The 20326-nt window shown below is 29.0% G+C and overlaps 2 protein-coding genes and 1 non-coding gene across 3 annotated transcripts; 2 read left to right on the top strand and 1 right to left on the bottom strand.

Moving 5' to 3' along the window:
- Positions 1-290: 290 nt before the first annotated feature.
- Trnad-guc (transfer RNA aspartic acid (anticodon GUC)) lies at positions 291-362 on the top strand. Its single transcript has one exon. It is a non-coding gene; the product is annotated as a tRNA-Asp (tRNA).
- Positions 363-4628: 4266 nt separating this feature from the next.
- On the bottom strand, positions 4629-5435 carry LOC132943883 (uncharacterized). The gene is made up of 3 exons (XM_061013030.1): positions 5249-5435; positions 4889-5011; positions 4629-4829 (listed from the first exon to the last, which is right to left on the bottom strand). The coding sequence occupies exons 1-3, from the start codon at positions 5282-5284 to the stop codon at positions 4629-4631; spliced, it is 360 nt and encodes a 119-aa protein (XP_060869013.1). The 5' UTR covers positions 5285-5435.
- A 3427-nt stretch (positions 5436-8862) lies between these two features.
- Positions 8863-10020, top strand: LOC132943875 (uncharacterized). Its single transcript, XM_061013019.1, has one exon. It carries the CDS (start codon positions 8863-8865, stop codon positions 10018-10020), a length of 1158 nt encoding a protein of 385 aa, XP_060869002.1.
- The last annotated feature ends 10306 nt before the right edge of the window (positions 10021-20326 follow it).

The following is a 20326-nucleotide window of genomic DNA, read 5'->3' as shown; positions in this document are numbered from 1 at the left end:
CTGTCCCAGGTAATCGCGTGTTGACGTTATTGGTGGTGGTGCTGGGCGGTGGTGGTGTGACCCTCTCGCGCTCTTGCGTTCCTACCTACCTACGTCGTGTGTGTGTGGACTTTGGAGCGTCGCGCGCGGTGTAGTCGGTGCGTCCGTAAATCGGGCGGCGCGGCTGGTCGTTACGTCCTTATGTAATATATTACGTAACGCCGGTTTTTCCGTTTTCGCCAGCTAACCACGTTTTTGTCGGATCGCGTCGGGGACTTTTTTCCAAGTCGCGCAACGGGAAGGGTATATGATCCTCGGTAGTATAGTGGTAAGTATCCCCGCCTGTCACGCGGGAGACCGGGGTTCGATTCCCCGCCGGGGAGCCAGTTGATGCGGGCCTAGTGAAGGCCGCGTGGGTGCGGTGATGTTGAGGTAGAAGGTTCACACGACAAAACAAAAAAAAGAAAAACACAAATTTTGCGATGTGAGGGTTAAATTTATTTCACGGATGAACAAAAAAGAAATGCGTTTGTGGCCCTGTCGGTCACTGAACAAAAACAAATCAAACGGAAGACAAAAGAAGAGAAAGAAAAAAAAGACGATTGGCCGGGGACGTGTGTGTCAGTCTCGTGCGGGTCGTCGGTAAAAACTCCTAACATGACAATCCGGTTCACCCAACGGCCGGCCGACGGTTCACAGCGCGGGTGTCGCGCGCCGGCGTCGTCCGTCGTCGATTGGCGGTTTGTTTGAGAAGCGTAGCGCGGCTTTCCGCGTAAAAGGCTATTTGAATTCAAACAGCTATTACGCGGGACCGCGTCAATGTAATTTCCTCCAAATTTGAATGTAAAATAACTATTAAAAAATTATGTTTTTATATTTTTGATATTGTTTGGTTACAGAATAACTTACTTATGTTGACCTCGTTTTAAATTTTCAATTCTTAGCTATAAAAATTTTAATTAGCTATGAAAATGTTATACATTTTTAACTACAAAATCATTTTTTAATTTTTAATGTGATAAATATTGTCAAAAATACATTTACTTTATAAATGCTTATAATAAAAAAATGTCAATATATTTTAATATTTTTCAACTGTCATTGTAACAATATATTAGGAGACTTGTATTATATTTTCAAGCTTTTTGACTCAACAAATAACATTTTATTGATATTTATAGAAAAAAAAAACTTAAAAATTGGAAACTTATCTTTTATCGTGTATAGAAAATGCTAATATAAACACTCAGTGAAATTTTCACGTAAAAAACCAAAATTGTTTTGTCAAAAATTTTTGTTTTGCCTTAATTATTATTTTGTTTTTTCTTGAGCTTTTGAAAATTACTGGGAATTTTTTGATTTTGCCCCCTCCCCCTCCCAAAGTATACCTACTAGCTAGATTTACTTTTCTATAAGAAAATATGGTGTTGAAGAAAATGTAATCATTTTTACTGTCCTAAAAAGTGATGACAGACACAAATAAAAATTATAAATTTAAAAAAAAAACACCCATTATTGTATAAAACAAACACATTCATAGGTCCACTGAAAATTTAAAAGTATTAACAACCTTGTATTTTGGTAATATTTGCAGACTGTCCGTGGGGTAATAAGCTATCGACGATAACATTACGTTTAATTTTAATACATTTAATAATCAAGCAGATTATGAATGAAAACTTAAACAATAATAATCCATTTAGTCCGTAGGTACTCCTGATTTTTAAATTTCTTATTAATTACCTAAATTAAAAATTTTTTATTACTATAGCATAATAAACATGTTAAAATACCACGACTGGAATAATTGCAAAAAAGTAATAAAAAAGCTAAAATAAATTGGTTTATTTTGAATCAGAATTACATGAAACGAATTTAAGTATAAAAAGGGTGGATAGGTGGATGTCGCTCTGCTGTACAGTAGGTTACAAGTGGTTTACTGTATAATGGATGGTGTTAAATTTGAATTCAATGATATAATATCATTGTATAAGAAAAACGATTCTGAGCGAAAACGGTCAGTCAGCCTATATGATATTACCAAGTATATTTGACGATATTGTTGTGAATATAGTAATTCATATATAACCTATTTACGTGGAGCCTTGTTTTAAATTTTCAATCCTTAGCCATAAAAGTTAAACATTTTATATATTTTTAACTACAAAATAATTAATAAATTATAAATTTGATAATGGTTGTCAATATTTTAACTTTAAATGCTTATAAAAAAAAATTGTGCTTATGTATTTTTAATATTTTTCAACTGCTATTAGAACGATATATCAGGAGTAGTATATATTTGTATGTTCACAGCCAGCTTTTCCACGGTAAAAATTTTTTTTCAAGTGGGAATGTCCCGCTTGGAGCACTCAGATTTACCGTGTAACACATTTCACACTGATTGTTACTAAATTTTACCTCGAAAAAATGTACTGTATTTCATTTTTACTCATGTTGGTTACACTGATTTTTTTAATAATGATAAAAACATTATTTATTATTTACAATAATTTTAAGCTGATTGCTGATTATTTTTTTCATATTCAGTTACTAATGATCCATCGTTCACTCAAGTCGTGTCTCATTTTTCTTTATTTTCTCAAAGTTTTATTAAATTGTATAAGTTATTTAATTTCTTCAAAAATGAATTTTCAAAAATGCGCAAACGATGTCCAGTCATTGGTCGATCAAATACGATTCAATTCAACGCCAGCGTATCCAGAATTCTCTGCATTTGTATCTAGGTTACGATCTTTTAAAAGTTTTCCTTCAAATACCGGCCAAAATAAGTACAAGCTCTCAGAATGTGGATTTTACTATATCAATCTCGATGACGCAGTTCAATGTCATTGGTGTGGAGTAATTCTACATAGTTTTGAAATCGATGATAATTGTTTTATAGAACATACCCGATTCTCACCAAAATGTTTATATGTATTATTAATGAAAGGTAATCAGTTTGTTCAAAAAGTCTTAAGTAAATATTGTAAAACCGAAGTTATTTGTAATTGTGAAACCGGTTCGTACGACACCATTTGTTAAATCATGTTTTTTTTATATAATATACTGTTTATAATATTTGCTGTATTGAATAAAAAAAAAAAATAAAAAAAAATTGAATGTTTTATCTTAAATGTTTTATTATTCGATTTAATATCTCGTGGACGTATAGCCTAGCGGGTTAGTGCGTATATAATAATTTAAAATGTTTTTCTGGTATCAGGTTAGTAAGTATATGTAAATTCCCTCTCTAGTATGCACTAATTGGCTAACTGTACGTTCACATTTTTTGCATTTTTTTTTTTTTATCTGAGTTTTTAGTATATAATATGACTGCAAAGGAAAAAACTAACAGTCCAATGTATAACTCCTAACAGTTATATCCTACTTTTTATTGTGTACTTTTTTAGCAAAAAAAAACTTCATTATGAGTCCACCAATAATTGTCTGTAAGTCTACATTCGACATCCGAGCTTTTAACAAGAAAAGTATTACAGTTGGATTACTAATTAATAAGCAGATTTCAATTATTTTATTATTAGAATGTAAACTTTCAAAGAAAATTATTACATTAAGTTTAGAAGAATGGTTCACACTGATGTCTGAATCTAATTACAATTCAATTATTAATAACCTAAATACCAGGGTGAGGCGTGTAAAGATTACCGATTCCTTTTCATATTCAATTAATGTTAAACAGAGTTCAATTACCCTACATCTAAACGAGGAATATATTACCTTGACACACGTAGATTTGTACCGGCTTCGTCAATTACAGAATTTGATTGATTTATATGTGGTAGACAAGCAAAAACGTTTAGCAAATTATCAAATTACTTTCAACACTGCATATGACCTAATTAAAAATGATGTCCGTGGTCTGCCATCCACTTGCCAAAGGAACGAATTTACCAACCAATATATTCAAAACTATGATTTTAATTATTATAATCATTTACAGAACGATGACACATCATTTTTATATGAAATATTACAATTTAATTTTAACACATTGTCCGATATGATTTTACAAGATCTAATAATATAAAATATATAAATATGTTTAATAATTATTTATTTAAAAAATAAAAACTTTTTTATTCAATAATAAACTTGCTTTTTTTTCTTAAATTCCATGTTACCTTTAATCATAAAGAATAGTTTTAATGCGTTTTAGTTTCAAATTTTATGTTTTCAGTAAATAAGTAGATTAAATTTTGATAGTACAGAATTGATAGCAATGTTTCAATTAGAAATTTTTTTCTCAGACATACTATATAGTTTATAGGTTTATGTTTTCCAAGACCTTTGAGTATTGAACAAATAAAAACATACATGTATAATAATATTTTGTTTTATTAAATGAAACTCATTTTTCCGTATAATAATCCAACAACCGTCTTGCTTTTAATAGTTTGACGCTTTGGATCGGTTAGTAATTTATCAAATATAATTTGCATTGTCTCATTAAGACCAGTATAAAGTGTTTGATCTTTTGATTCGTCGGTCATGTACAATCTAACAGTAGCTTCACTGAACTTCCATATATTACAACAAATTATTTTATTTAAAAACAAAAGAAGTAAATAAAATCAGTAAAAAAAAAAACAGATTCAGCAATAGTTTTTAAATTTAAACCAATGTATTTACCTGTCCTTTACTGGCACATTCTCGATGTTAGTAACCTTATAATGACTTAGCACCCAAAGATCCTTTCCTTTTTCTTCAAAAGGCGTCTTTATTGTCACAACGCCATCTCCTTGTCTGAATGTTAGCGAATTAAATACTTCAACATCAAAATCTTCTGATCTCAAGCGTTCGCTGATATTATCTCTGTATGATGCATTCTATAAAAAAAAAATAAATTATTTATGCTATCATTAGGAAAAAATATTATTTTAATTACCATTTTATTCTGCTTCTTTTTCATAGGTTTTTTAACACTTGTTTTTTCTGCAGAACGTTTTGATCCAGGTTTTGTTTTTGAAAAAGACGGTCTTATATCAATTGATTCGCTAAAATGTTCATTCTGTGAAACATAAAACATAGTATATTATTTTTTACTGTTTTTTTCCATTATATATTTTTTCTATGTCCCAAGAATTATACCCAAAGCGTTGAGTAATGTTACGACGCACTTCCAATATACTATGTTATAATCAGTCATTTAATATTATTTTAAGAATTATAACCATAGCGTTGAGTGGTGTTACGACCGGCCTCCAATTTTCTATGGTTATAAGATATTTACTAAGTAGTTACTAACCTCTGAATCAGTTGAAGCAATTGTACGGTACGACATTTTATTTTGGTAGTATTTCTGTTGAACTGAGCTTCTTGTCCTGGGATGAAATCTTGAAGACTGGTGAATATTAGAGAATACCCTCTGTCTTTTATACACAGATTTTAACCACTACTTCAATAATTAAGTATACAAATGGTCATAGCCTTACATTATAGAAACCTGCTAAAACATGATTATACAGGTACAACAGCAAAATCACATTACATGACTTTAAATTGACGCTAACATAACCTATCCCAGCCAAATGTTTATGACATTCACCTTTTACCATGGTCAATACCCTCCTTGAATAAATTTCTACAATAACCTTACCTTAGATGGGTGCTGAAACATGTTCATATACAACAGCAAATTACATTACATGAATTTAAATTGTTGCTAACATAACCTGTCCAGCCAAATGTTTTCACATTTACTAAATGTCAATGTTTAGAATGTATACATTCATTCTCAAAAACCAATTATATTATATGAATCTAAATTGCTGCTAATATAACCTGCTCAGTCAAATGTTTTCACATTTACTTAATGTCAATGCCATTATAATATTAAAACAGGATGTAAAATAAGTTGAAATGTTTAAATCCATCACAAAAAAATTCTAATGAGAGAAGAGAGGGTTATTTTCGGGTATAAAACCCAGAATTTCTTAGCTTATCGTCATCAGTTCAAGCAACAGCAGTTCCAAGAGCAGCCAGCAGCAGAACAGTCTTCTTCGCCAAAACAACAGCCAGCCAGCAGTTTACCAAACATCTTCAACAGCCAGTCAAAAGATTGTCAAAACAACTCTAACAAATAGACCAGTCATCATACTTAGAAAAAGTACCTCAATTTCTACAAGCTATGTAAGTACTATATTTTTTTTTAATGTTATTTATTAAATTTAACATCATACTTCTTTTTTTTTAAAAATAAAATAGAATAATAACAATTTATTGTTGTAATGATAATACAGTTTTATAATATTACTATGGGTATTGAGTGTTTAGACTTAAAGATTTTTTTTCATAGATTATTTAAAATAAAAACATTAAAATAGAAGTAGTTGAAAGACGGTTTCTCAACTCTCACTTTTAGTCACTACTATAATATAAGCTGTTTTCTTTCTTTTGTTAAGTTATGATCAAGTAACAATAATACGTTATAATTACACCACGTCCACAGTATAGAAGATAACTTACTGATGTACCATACTATCATAGATTTACATAGATAAGATAGAACATCGGGCTTATCATTCATCAATAATATTGATAATTATTACCTAACCTCAACAATCTTTAATAGTCAATCTCTTTCATGATAATAACTATAGATACCGTTATCTAGTAGTTGTTGCACGATACCTTGTTTTTATCAATGTTAAAATACTATAGCTGATTATAAATATTTGTTATAGATAACGTGATTGTTGTATTACACGTGTAATATTATCTTACGTAAAATGTTTTAATATAAAAAATTTTTTTTATTATATTAAAATATTCAATAATGTTTAATGACTGTATAAAATATATCGTAAAACGTATATTATATACAAATATAAATTTAAATTATTTTTTCTATAATGTTTTTTTTTATTGCTTTTACGTTAAGATTATTCGAAAGCTGCTGTCGCACGTTGATAGTAAACACGTAGTTGCTTTCGTGACAACGTAATGTTACCGTACGAACTCTACGATAGTTACAATCGCCCTATCTACTATTAACTAACATATAAACTATCACGTTTTTTTCTATTATCGTGTGACGTAGCTTCACTAGCAACTAATATTTTATTGTTTATGATATAAATGCTATATTGTCTAATTTTTAAAATTTTTTTATTTAGCTTTGAAAAATATAATTAGTTATTATTATATATACGTATATACGTACATTCGTTGTTTTATAAATAATCGCTTTAATAATTAGATTTATATAATATTTTATATTTTATACTAATGTATTTAGTCAAAAATTACAGATAATGAATTTTTGGCATTCATATGATTTTTGTAATGAACAAATTCAATATTATGGAGAACAAATTGTAACCTTAACGAAGATGATTGATGAAAATAAGATTAAAGAAAGATATGAATATAAAGATCTCAAAAAAAAAATTAAAAACCTGAAATTCATTATTTATTTAAGTAGAACAAACTCTAACCCAAATTTTTCTTATATAAAAGATTTAAACGCAAAATTAGTTTTATTAAGAGAAGAAAAAATGAATATATGTAAAAAATATAGTGATTTATATGTTACAAATTTTCGTAAGCAAGAACACTGTTTCGGTAAAAGGTTAGATTTTATTACAACAGCAGAATCTAAGCGCGAAAGATCAGGTTAAAATTTTTTTTTTTAAATTTGTTATGAATAATTAGTAATAATATTATAAGTTTAACCGAAAATTATATCCCTAAGGAAAACTGTAGTTCTTAAGTATTAATAAATTATGATTAATACATACAAATTTTTAATATAAAAGTTAAAAAACATAAAAAATAGAAATATGTTGGAAATAAATTATTGTCATTAATATGCATTATTTTTTTTTATCTGGCAGATAGTTTACAAATTCTATATAATTTTTCCAGATTTTTTTTTAAAAAAAGAAAAAACATGGAAGCCAAATCGTTAATTCACGAGCAAATCATTCAAATATTGGAACAGCAAAAAGAAAATGATCATGCTCAAGATGTTGACGAAAAAATGTTCTATTCCAATATTAAAAATATTAAAATAAAAATTCAAAAAGCGGTGCTGAAAGAAACCAAAAAAAGACTTATTGAAGAAAAACAGAATTTAATAAACGAATTTAAACATTTAACATATATAAATTATTTATGCGAGAAAAATATTCAAAAAGGCCTAAATAATTTAAATAGTAAATTAGATAATGTCGAATAATATTCTGTTTTTCAATAAATAATTAAAATATTATTTTTTTTTTGTTCTTATTTATTATTTTATCATATAATTATTATTGCGTATATAAGATCTGCTGGTATGATAAATGTTTTCAAATAAAACTAATTTAATAAAAATGTTAGGAAAAGTGGTTTAGATTTAAAAAACGTATCAATTAGTTAGTTTTTGAAATTCTATGTAATTTTCAGAATCATGAACCCAGAAATAAACGTAATTAAAAGCAGAATTCTAGCAGCAGAACAGCAGGTGCGTGACAATAAACGCTATTATATCGAGAAACGGAAAGCATTTCGAAAAGTATTTGTAAAAATTAATGATAGTATGAAGAAAAATTCATTTTTTAAAAATAAATTGATAAATGAACATAATAGATTCGAAAACTATTCAAGTGAATGTAAAGCAGATATTCAGTGTCGGTTAACAGAACTAAACAATCGGTTAAGAGAATTAGAATCTGAGTAATTTCTTATTATATTAACCAATTCTTTTTTTCTTTGTAATAATTTAGAATTAATACTTTTATTATATTTTGAAAACAATATTCTGAATTGCTTGCATAAGATTTAAAAAAAAGAAGTTGATGTTATAATACATTTTACAATATTATGATTGCTTATATCTGTGTTTTTTTTTATTTAATCTATTTTTTCAGTTTCATAATGAAAAGAAAAACGGTTACAAAACACGAGCGGATGTCATCTTCTGATGAAGGTTTATTTGAAATCGAGAGATTTAAGAAATGTTCAAAAACATTTTTGATTAAGAATACTTTAAATTTTATAGACTACACGCTTTTTTTTAACTATGTTCGAGATAAATTAATTTTAAAGTTAAAAGAATCATGTTTACAATCATCTATAAAATTTAATTTACATGTGGATAGCGTATACGAAAGAATACTCACTCAAGAAGTTCGGGACATAGCTTTCAAAACTTCTAATACACTTGCATGTAATTCATCCGATTTCAATAAATTACTAAATGGAATGTTCAATAAATTATTATCTGAACAAGACCAGTTTTTAGCGAAAGGATCTGGGTGGTCCCTTAAAACTATAGATGTATTACAATTGAGAATTAATACAGTGAATCCTCTCAGAGGAGGAACGTATCTAGATCTACCTGAATATATAAAAGATAAAAGAGCAATTATAAATGTAAAAAATAACGATGCTAAATGTTTTAAATATTCAATACTATCTAAGTTTGATAATCGATCGAATAAAACTTATTTGAATAAGAAATATTTTAAAATGTTAGAAACAAAAAGTGGTTTAGATTTTAAATGTATTGATTTTCCAACACCAATCAGTCAGATGAAAAAATTTGAACGTACAAACGATGTATCAATTAATATTTATAGTTTAAATGATAAAAAACATATTTTTCCTTTGTATATTTGTAATACTGAAAGAAAAAAACATTTCGATCTTTTTCTGTTCAATAGTGATGAAACATCACATTACTGTTATATAAAAAATTTTTCAAGATTCGTTAGAAGTCAGAAAACTAAAAATTGTACTAAGCTAATTATCTGTAAAAGATGTTTTACTACTTTTGGGAACAAACCGTGTAAAAGCAAACTTTGGGGTATGAAAGGATTGATTGAACATCAACATAATTGTAGAAAGAACCAATTAGAGAAACCTATAATGTTTGAAGAGGGAGATGATGATTTTATTTATTTTAAAAGTTATAAAAAAACTCAAAGGATACCAATTGTTATTTATGCAGACTTCGAATGTATTTTAACTCCTAAAAAACCTGATGAATTCATTCAGAGTTGTAAAAAAAAAAAAACATATATTACACATTAACATGACATTATGAGTTATGGGTTTTATGTAAAAGTCGACTATGATATTATACCAAAAGAGTTAGTAAAACAGTTGAAGATTCCTAGAAAGGTGGTTATTTATAGAGGTGAAAATGCAGCAAAAAAATTTATGGAAAATATGATTGATATCGGAAATAATATCAAAACAATTTACGAAACTGCTACACCAATGGGTAAATTAACTGAAAAAGAAGAAAAACATTTTCAAAGAATTAAAAGATGTGAAAAATGTTCAAAACATTTAAAAAAAAATAATTTAATTTAAGTTCAAGATCACTGTCATTTTACTGGTAAATATAGACAATGTCTTTGTCTCGAATGTAATTTTCAAATAACTAATCCATCATTCATTCCAATTTTCTTTCATAATTTATCGTACGATAGCCATTTCATAATTCGAGAGCTCGGTTGCGATGATCAAAATATTCACGTTATTCATAATTCATCAGAAAAATATATATCCTTCAGCAAGGAAATCGCACCTAAATTTAGTATAAAATTTGTTGATACATTCCGTTTTATGAGCGAGTCATTAAGTAAACTTGCGGAAAATTTATCTGAAGATAAGTCGAGATTTAGAGAAACTCTTAAAATATTTTCTGCGGAAGCACTAGATTTAGTTAAACGAAAAGAAGTCTTCCCTTATGAATATGTCGATAATTGGAGTAAATTAGATGATACATTTCTGCCATCAAAGCTAGAATTTTATAACTCTTTAACAGACGAGAAAATTAGTGATGAAGATTATATACGTCATGCTAAAAATGTATGGCATACATTTGATATAAAGACTTTAGGTGAATATATCGATCTTTATTTAAAAACTGATGTTAGCATACTAGCCGATGTGTTCGAAAATTTTAGAGACTTATGTTTATCTACGCTCGAACTAGATCCTGCTCATTATATGACTGCTCCCGGGTTTGCTTTTGACTGTATGCTGAAGTATACCAAGGTCAAATTATCAAGGTTAAAGGAGTATAACATGTTGCTTTTCTTCGAAAAATCAATTAGAGGCGGGATATGCCAATCAACCAAAAGATATGTTAAGGCAAACATACCAAATATCGAAGGATTGGACTATAGTGCAAATGAACCGATCACATGGATTACATATCTCGATTGTGTGAATTTGTATGGGAAGTCTATGTTAACAGAATTACCTTTTAAAGATTTTGAATGGGTTGACGATCTCAACATAGATGTAACTAAAATTGCTGATGATTCAGAAGTCGGATATATATTAGAAGTTGATATTGAGTATCCTAAACATCTACATAAATATCATAATGATTTCCCATTTTTACCGTTTAACGAATGTCCACCAAATTCGAAAGTTGAGAAATTGTTAACTACTTTATCACCGAAAAAAAAACTATATTGTACATTACAAAAATTTAAAACAAGCAATTTCTCATGGTCTTAAAGTAGTAAAAATTCATCGAGCTATCCGTTTTTCTCAAAGTAAATAGATGGCATCATACATAAAATTATGTACATCTATGAGAGTACAAGCTAAAAACGAGTTTGAGAAGGATTTCTGGAAGTTGCTAATTAATAGCGTTTTTGGTAAATGTATGGAGAATGTTCGAGCAAGAACTTCTATAAAACTGGTTTCTTCAGAACAAAAAGCAAGGAAATTAATGGCGAAAACTAGTTTTAAAGACAGAACTATATATTCTAAGAATCTCATAGCCATTCATCAGCATAAGGAAACAATTAAATTCGACAAGGCAATTTATGTAGGATTTGCAATTTTAGACGTTTCGAAAACATTTATGTATGACTTCCATTATAATATAATGAAGAAAAGGTATGGTACTAAAATTAGTTCTTTATATTCGGATACTGATTCCCTGATATATGCTATCCAAACAACAAATTTTTTTGACGATTTAAAAAATAGTTTATTACCATATTTTGACACATCTAATTATCCTAAAGACAATTGTTGCTTTAGTGAAATTCATAAAAATCAACCAGGGTTCTTTAAAGATGAAATGAAAGGAATTATAATTAAAGAATTCGTATAAGACCGAAATTATATGCTTATAAAACTATAGATGGCGCTGAGAAAAAAAAAGCAAAAGGCGTAAAGAAATATATAATTAAAAATCACATGCAATTTAACAATTATATGAATAAAATAAACGCTTTTATAAACCATAAAACTCTCAAGGATGAACAAACTCATAGAAAAATGAATTTTATCCAATCAAATAAACATGTTGTTCATTCGAAAACAATGAGCAAACTTGTTCTAAGTGCAAACGATGATAAACGTTATATAATGGATGACGGGATAAATACTTTAGCTTATGGTCACTATAAACTTAATGACTCAGTTTAAAAGCGTTATCTAGCTGAACAAAATACAGCAGTATTATTATTTTCATTGATTTATTTACCACTAGATGACGTTTTTTGTTTTTATCGATTGTAGATATATATATATATATATATATATATATTATATATATATATAGTTTTCAAAACAGACTAATGAGGATCAGGAGATCATGTGAAATAATTAATTCGACTTAGTAAAAAAAAACTGATATTTTATTTTATTAAAAAATAAATAAATAAATAAATATTATACATAAAAAAAAACATTATTTTAAAATATCTGATGATGTTATCCACGAATTTTGACTTGAATCAAAACCTAACCATTTAACAAACATTTTATTCCCAACTTTTTTTACAATACGTTCAATGAGAAAGGTGTTTGGAAAATCAGTTAATTTAATTTCCTGTTCATAAAAACCACCTAAAATTACACTGCCTGATTCATCCTTTAGTTGATAAGTAACTGGATTTGTCTGTAAAACTTTTGAAACTGTAAATATTTCCGTTGTCCAATTTGGTGTATATCCTTTAGTAAATATATGTTTATACTTAGATATTCGTACTTTATCGTTAACTTTAAATTTTGGTTTATACAATGTTTCAGAAATTATATATGTGTTAAATTTAATTCTGTTTGTATCCATTCGAGCTTCAGTAGGTGTACATTTGATTGTTCTGTGTTTTGTGTTATTATAGTTATGTATAATTTTTGATATTGTATTGTACCAATTCCATGTGCCTGTTGCAGTAAAATGTCTATATATATTATTTTTAAGAGTTCGAATCACACGTTCCGCGATTGAACATTTGATAACACTGTATGAACTGTAATGTTTAATTTTATATTTTTTCATTAAATCTTGGAATTGGACATTGTAAAATTCTGTACCATTATCTGTCTGTAAAAATTTTGGTTTAGCTTTTTTCAATATATTAAACATTCCTTTTGTACATTCTTTACCTGATTTATTTTTCAGCGGTTCCACAAATACATATTTGCTATATGTGTCTATAACAATTAATATGAATTTAAAACCATAATTTTTTTTAGAATGAGATTGCATATCCATTAAATCAGCTTGCCAGAGGTCGTCAATAAACCGTGTTACCACACTACGTCTAGGAAATATTTTTCTCGCTGGTCGATGTAGCTCATTAGCTATACTCTCTAAGGTTGTCATTATACTATAATATTTCTCTCACGCAGTTCTTCTAAAATAGATATAATTTCATTATTGACACCAGAATTACCAACACTTTGTGATGATGTCAGAAGATTTAATCTAGTTACTAGCTCATTCGGATCGTCATAATAAACTAATTGTGTTTGAGGTAATACATCTTTATATAAACCTCTGCCTGTCTTAGGATCAGGTGATGAAGTAAAATTAATCATATCTGTAGACATGTGATCTGCAGGTGAAAAACTGCTTGCTGATTGATTAAAATCAAATGGTTCAATTTCTTGTGTTATTTTTCTACGTTTAGCGTTAAATAACCCAAAAGGAGTAGAAGGTAAAGTATTGTTAAATGATTTTAAGCTAATTCAAGGAGTTGTATTTTCATTAATTTTAGCTATTTCTTCGTTTAACTGTTTTTCCTCCATTTTCATTCGATCATACAACGGTTTTACAACAGTCATCCATTTATGGTACCTCGAGGTTCTAGGTTTTCCATCTGCTTTTAAATGGACTCCAGAAGTTTTCAAAATATTGTAATAAGATTCTATATCTTCTATAGTTGTTTTTTTTGGTTCCTTCTCACATAATAAAGACCATAGTCCTGGTGTAAATTTATAATATTTATTAAGCAGCAATAATTTACCGTGACTAAAAGTTGCAGAGTGTTTTCCTATTTTATACGAATCACTATCTTTATCATAATGCAAACCATAGGATTTATCATAACGTGTTGATTTAGGACGGTTATTTAAAAAATTTTCAAATGGTGAATTTAATTCGTTATCATCATCATCTTCACTAGTACATGAGGTTTCTGATTTATTTTCTAGCTCAGTTGACTGTGTGTTCCATATTTCATTTTGTTTTGTATGTGTACTCAATGGTTCAATTATTGGCTTAAATGCTTCACGGAAATAGTTTTCAGAATCTATAACACCGCGTTTCATTTCCATTATTTTTCGTTTAATATTTTTTTTTGATGTTATTAAATTTTCCAACAAGACTTTTTCTTTGTTCATTGTAAATAATAAATGTAATATACCTGTATCGTGTGACTACCGATAACACTATGCAGATAATTACTTTGTGACGGTATATTTATATATGAGTATAAGCATATAAAATTATCTTATTTTAATGAACGTATGAAAACCACATCTATACCTTCCTTCATTAATTTCCCGAGTTTTATCGATGACCATAAACCCATAATCACTATGATTCCAACATAAATGAGAAATTTTGCGAAATTCTGAGAAATCCATATCTGTAGATGAATGATCGTTGAATATATGTCGTAAATTTGTATCATCTTGTTTCAGTATTATTAAGAAGTTTGCGTTATCTCTTACTAGCTGTTTGGTTATTTTAGAATATGTCTGTGCTAAATAAAATACAGAGCTAGCACCCGAATGTCTACCCATACTAAAGTATTCTCTAATTACGGACTGTGGACCACATATCACATCGTCAAAAATGATGATGGAATTTTTCTTGGTTAAGTTTGGTTTTATAACCTTATCAGCGCTTGTAAATATGAAAAAATTAGCACCCTTTATATCATCTATTATTTTTTTCAATAAAACATATTTTTCCTGATTAGAGGTTTTTGAGTATAAATAAATATTTTCAAATCTTAACCCGTTTGCATGTGTGATCAGATTATACATTATATTTGTTTTTCCTGAACCACTGGGGCCAACTAGTATAGCACGTATAGTATCGGGTAATAACGAACCATGTCTTGATGGTTTTTTTACTACCTGAACATCTACATTTATAACATCTAATTTATCTTTCTGCTCAATCAAATTCATATTATTTTCATATAAATACTCTAGATTTTTTAAATTTATAGCCAGTTATAGATGGCGTGTTCAACTCGCAAGTGTAAGTCAGACAAGACTGGAAAAGGATTAGTAAACTCTCTTATAAATAGTCTCCCGTTCGAAGCCCATGTTTCAGGCTATCAGTATTGCGGTCCTGGTACAAAATTAAAAAAGAGACTAGATCGTGGTGATAAAGGAATAAACCCATTGGATGCTGCTTGTCGTGATCACGATATTGTGTATGCAGCGAGTAAAAATTTAGACGATAGACATAAAGCTGATAAAGTGCTAGAAAATCGTGCTTGGGAGAGATTTTTATCAAAAGATACACCTAGAAAAGAGAAATTAGTTGCGTACGCAGTAACAAACGCAATGAAAGCTAAAAGAAAAATAGGTATGGGCTTTAAACGGAAACGTGCTATAAAAACAAATTGTATACTAGCAGCGAAAAAAAAAAGAATCTCAAAGAAAAAGAATGGTGGTAAAAGGCTGATTTTAGCACCGAGGCAGTCAGGAGGTGTAATTCCCTTAATACCTATATTTGCAGGATTGTCGGCACTTGGTAGTTTGATGTCTGGAGGTGCTAGTGTGTATAATGCTGTTCAAAATTCAAAAAGAAAAAAAGGCAGTGGTTTGAAATCAAACAAAAATAGGTTAAGAAAAAAAAACTGATGGTCACGCTACCTAACAGACCGCTTTCGTCTCAAGATATTATAAAATATGTCGGAAAGTTGAAAATCAATCATTTCCGTGGAGTCTTTTCACGTGATAACTTACCTAAAAAACCGCATACGATTGAATGTGGTGTATTAAACTTGGATATATCTTCAGGCGACGGAAGTCATTGGGTAGCGTTTTATAAAAATAAGGACAAAGTTGTTTATTTCGATAGCTTTGGTGATTTACCACCACCAATTGAATTACAACATTATTTTCATGAGTTTAAAATAGTATACAACTATTCTAACTATCAAGATTTCAATACATTTAACTGCGGTCATTTATGTCTTGAATTTTTACAATGTATGAATCTGTTACATTAAGTTTGACTGGAAATACAACTATATTATCAACGAATTATTTTCCGTCCCTAAATGTTTACGAGGATTCAGAAATAGCTTTGTTATCTTTGCAAACGTGCAATTCATTTCCAAATATTATAAATCCAACTAATAACCGGCTGAGAATAAAATCAATTCCTCCAGATAGAATAGCAAAAATTCAATTTTTTGTACCAGTCGAATGCCGTGACATAGAAGATATTAACAAATATATGGTAGAAGAGTTATCTCAAGTTAATAAAGTCTACGGAACAAAGCTGACATTCAGTGTACGTATTGATCCTGTCGATTTTAGAACGTATATAAAATGTAATGGAATACTAAACTTTGAGCATCCGTATAGTATAGCACCTGTTTTTGGGTATAAAAGAAAGTTTGTGGACCGTTTCATGAAGAACATCGATCGGATAAAGCTGCAAATTTAAACACAATTAATTCTATAAAAGTAATGTGTAATATAGCACATGGGTCATTCAACAACCAACTTCAAAGCCATTCGATATATGAGTTTTTCCCAAGTGGGAGAAGAGGAACAAAGGTTGTTCAATCTCCGGTAAACCTTATATATTACAGATTAAACAAAACAGATATTAATTCAATTACTGTTCAGTTAGTTGACCAAAACAATAATCCAATTGACAATTTTAACGAAACGTTAACAGTTGTTCTGCATATTAAACGTCACGGATCTCATCATTAAATTTATATCTTAGATTTTGTAATGTATGAGTCAGTTACTTTAAGTTTAACTGGGAATGCTACCATATTATCTGTAAATTATTTTCCGCCTATAAACCTTTACGAGGACTCAGAAATAGCATTGTTATGTTTACAGTCATTTAATTCGTTTCCAAATATTAATGATAATAATAATAAATTTTCTATACAAGTAGCTGAGAATGAAAACAATAATGATCCTATGATATGTTTTATTACATTGAAAGAGGGTTGTTATGAAATTGAAGATATTAAGCAACGAGTTAAGAAGCAAATAGATGACTATAATAGTAAAAACTTAACCAATTTAACATTCGACATTACAGTTGATCCTAACGATTTCAGATCGTATATAAAATGTAATGGGATACTACACTTTGAGCATCCGTATAGTATAGCACCTGTATTCGGTTTTGAAAAACGAGTATATAAGCCACACAATGAAATTCTTCGATCGGAAAAAGCTGTAAATTTAAACACAATTAATTCTATAAAAGTAATGTGTAATATAGCTCAAGGATCATTCAACAACCATCTTCAGAGTCATTCGATTTATGAGTTTTTCCCAAGTGAAAGGACAGGGTTGAAAGTAATTCAGTCACCACCAAATTTAATATATTACAAATTGAATAAAACAAATATTGATTCGATAACCGTTCAGTTAGTTGATCAAGATCATAATCCGATTGATAATTTTGGTGAGGCATTGACAATTGTGTTACATATTAAACGTTACGGATCTTGAGATGGGTTTAAAATTCAATATAAACCCACTACTTCGGATCAGTACAACTAGTCATAAGACTAAAGTGCTACCAGCAACATCAAATCAAATAAAAAAATTGACGGTGAAGAATAAAAAAATTTTACAAGCTTTGGGTTATCAATTAAAGCAGAATGCCTGAAAGTGATATTTTGGATATAACTTCACAGTACGAAACGGATTCTAAAATTACAAAAATTGAATATCATTCATACGCACCGTATACAACATCATTTAATAATAATGATGAAATACGTATATCGATCCAGCAAACGGATGTCTATCCATATCTACACGAAAGCTTTATTTTTTTGGAAGGAATAATTACTGATGCTACCAAAGTGAAACTAACTAATAACGGTTACTCTTACCTTTTTGAGCAAATACGGTTGGAAATCAATGGGATAGAAGTAGATAGCACGCGTGTTCTTGGAATCACTAGCTCGTTGAAAGGTTACTTATCCGGTACGCCAGACAACTACAATTGCTATGAAAATGCTGGCTGGAATTTTAAAAACGCAATCAGAAAATGATAAAGGTGAATTTAGTGCTTGCATTCCATTGAAATATTGGTTAGGTTTGTTTGAAGATTATAAAAGAATATTAGTGAATTCTAGACTGGAATTAATATTAACTCGAAGTCATAGCGATTTAAATGCTTTAAGTTTAAAAACTGGTGTAACTGCTTCTGAAGGTAAAGTCGTTTTAAATAAAATAGCCTGGATGGTTCCACATATAACTGTTGACGATGAAGAAAGGTTAAAATTATTGAAACTTATAGAAAAAGAAAAAAGTTTGTTTATTCCTTTTAGATCTTTTGAGACTTTTGAATATCCTGAACTCGGAACCGCTAAAAAAGTTGTATGGAATTTGAAAACTGCTTCAAAATTAGAAAAACCACGATTTATCATAATTGGATTGCAAAAAGGACGCAAAAATATGTTATCGAAAGATTGTAGTATATTTGACCATTGTAATTTAACAAACGTTAAAGTATTTCTGAACTCGATATCTTATCCATACAATAATTTGAATTTAGATTTTACTAAAAATAATTTCACTTTATTATATAATATGTATACATCATTTCAAGAATCGTACTATGAAAAAAGTATTCGTAACCCGATATTGAGTCCTTCTACTTTTCTGACAAACGCTCCAATTATAGTCATCGATACTTCGAAACAGAACGATTCAGCTACTGCCTCGGCAGTGGATGTTCAATTGGAAATTGAAGCTTCAGAATCGCTTGCAGGTGTAACTGCTTACTGTTTATTAATTCATGATCGTATTGTAGAATATGTACCTTTTACTAGAGAAGCAAGGAAACTTGTGTAAATATAATTAAGAATTAATTTTTAACAATAAAAACTATTATTTAATAATTTGTGTTCTTTACTTGAAATAATTATTTTAGTTTTAAGATTTGCTAAAAAATTTGCTACACGAAGACAAAATTTGGTAGAAAATCTCTGTTTTGTGTTACACGGTAAATCTGAGTGCTCCAAGGGGGACATTCCCCCTTGAAAAACAATTTTTACCGTGGAAAAGCTGGCTGTGAACATACAAATATATACTACTTGCGGTCGTACTTCGTTCGCGTCGAGTGCCGCGGCGGAGATTGGAGAGCGGACAGCGTCGTTATTACTAAATACAGGCATATAATATATTATATATGCGTCGAAGAGTTCGATTTTATATTTTACAGACTTTTACATACTTACATACATACAAATAATTGAAATCTGCTTATTAATTAGTAATCCAACTGTAATACTTTTCTTGTTAAAAGCTCGGATGTCGAATGTAGACTTACAGACAATTATTGGTGGACTCATAATGAAGTTTTTTTTTGCTAAAAAAGTACACAATAAAAAGTAGGATATAACTGTTAGGAGTTATACATTGGACTGTTAGTTTTTTTCCTTTGCAGTCATATTATATACTAAAAACTCAGATAAAAAAAAAAAAATGCAAAAAATGTGAACGTACAGTTAGCCAATTAGTGCATACTAGAGAGGGAATTTACATATACTTACTAACCTGATACCTGAAAAACATTTTAAATTATTATATACGCACTAACCCGCTAGGCTATACGTCCACGAGATATTAAATCGAATAATAAAACATTTAAGATAAAACATTCAATTTTTTTTTATTTTTTTTTTTTATTCAATACAGCAAATATTATAAACAGTATATTATATAAAAAAAACATGATTTAACAAATGGTGTCGTACGAACCGGTTTCACAATTACAAATAACTTCGGTTTTACAATATTTACTTAAGACTTTTTGAACAAACTGATTACCTTTCATTAATAATACATATAAACATTTTGGTGAGAATCGGGTATGTTCTATAAAACAATTATCATC

The sequence above is a fragment of the Metopolophium dirhodum genome, chromosome 1 (assembly GCF_019925205.1).
Source record: "Metopolophium dirhodum isolate CAU chromosome 1, ASM1992520v1, whole genome shotgun sequence".
NCBI lineage: Eukaryota > Metazoa > Arthropoda > Insecta > Hemiptera > Aphididae > Metopolophium > Metopolophium dirhodum.
Note: the sequence above shows the minus strand (reverse complement) of the source record. Positions and strands in the feature narration are given on the sequence as shown.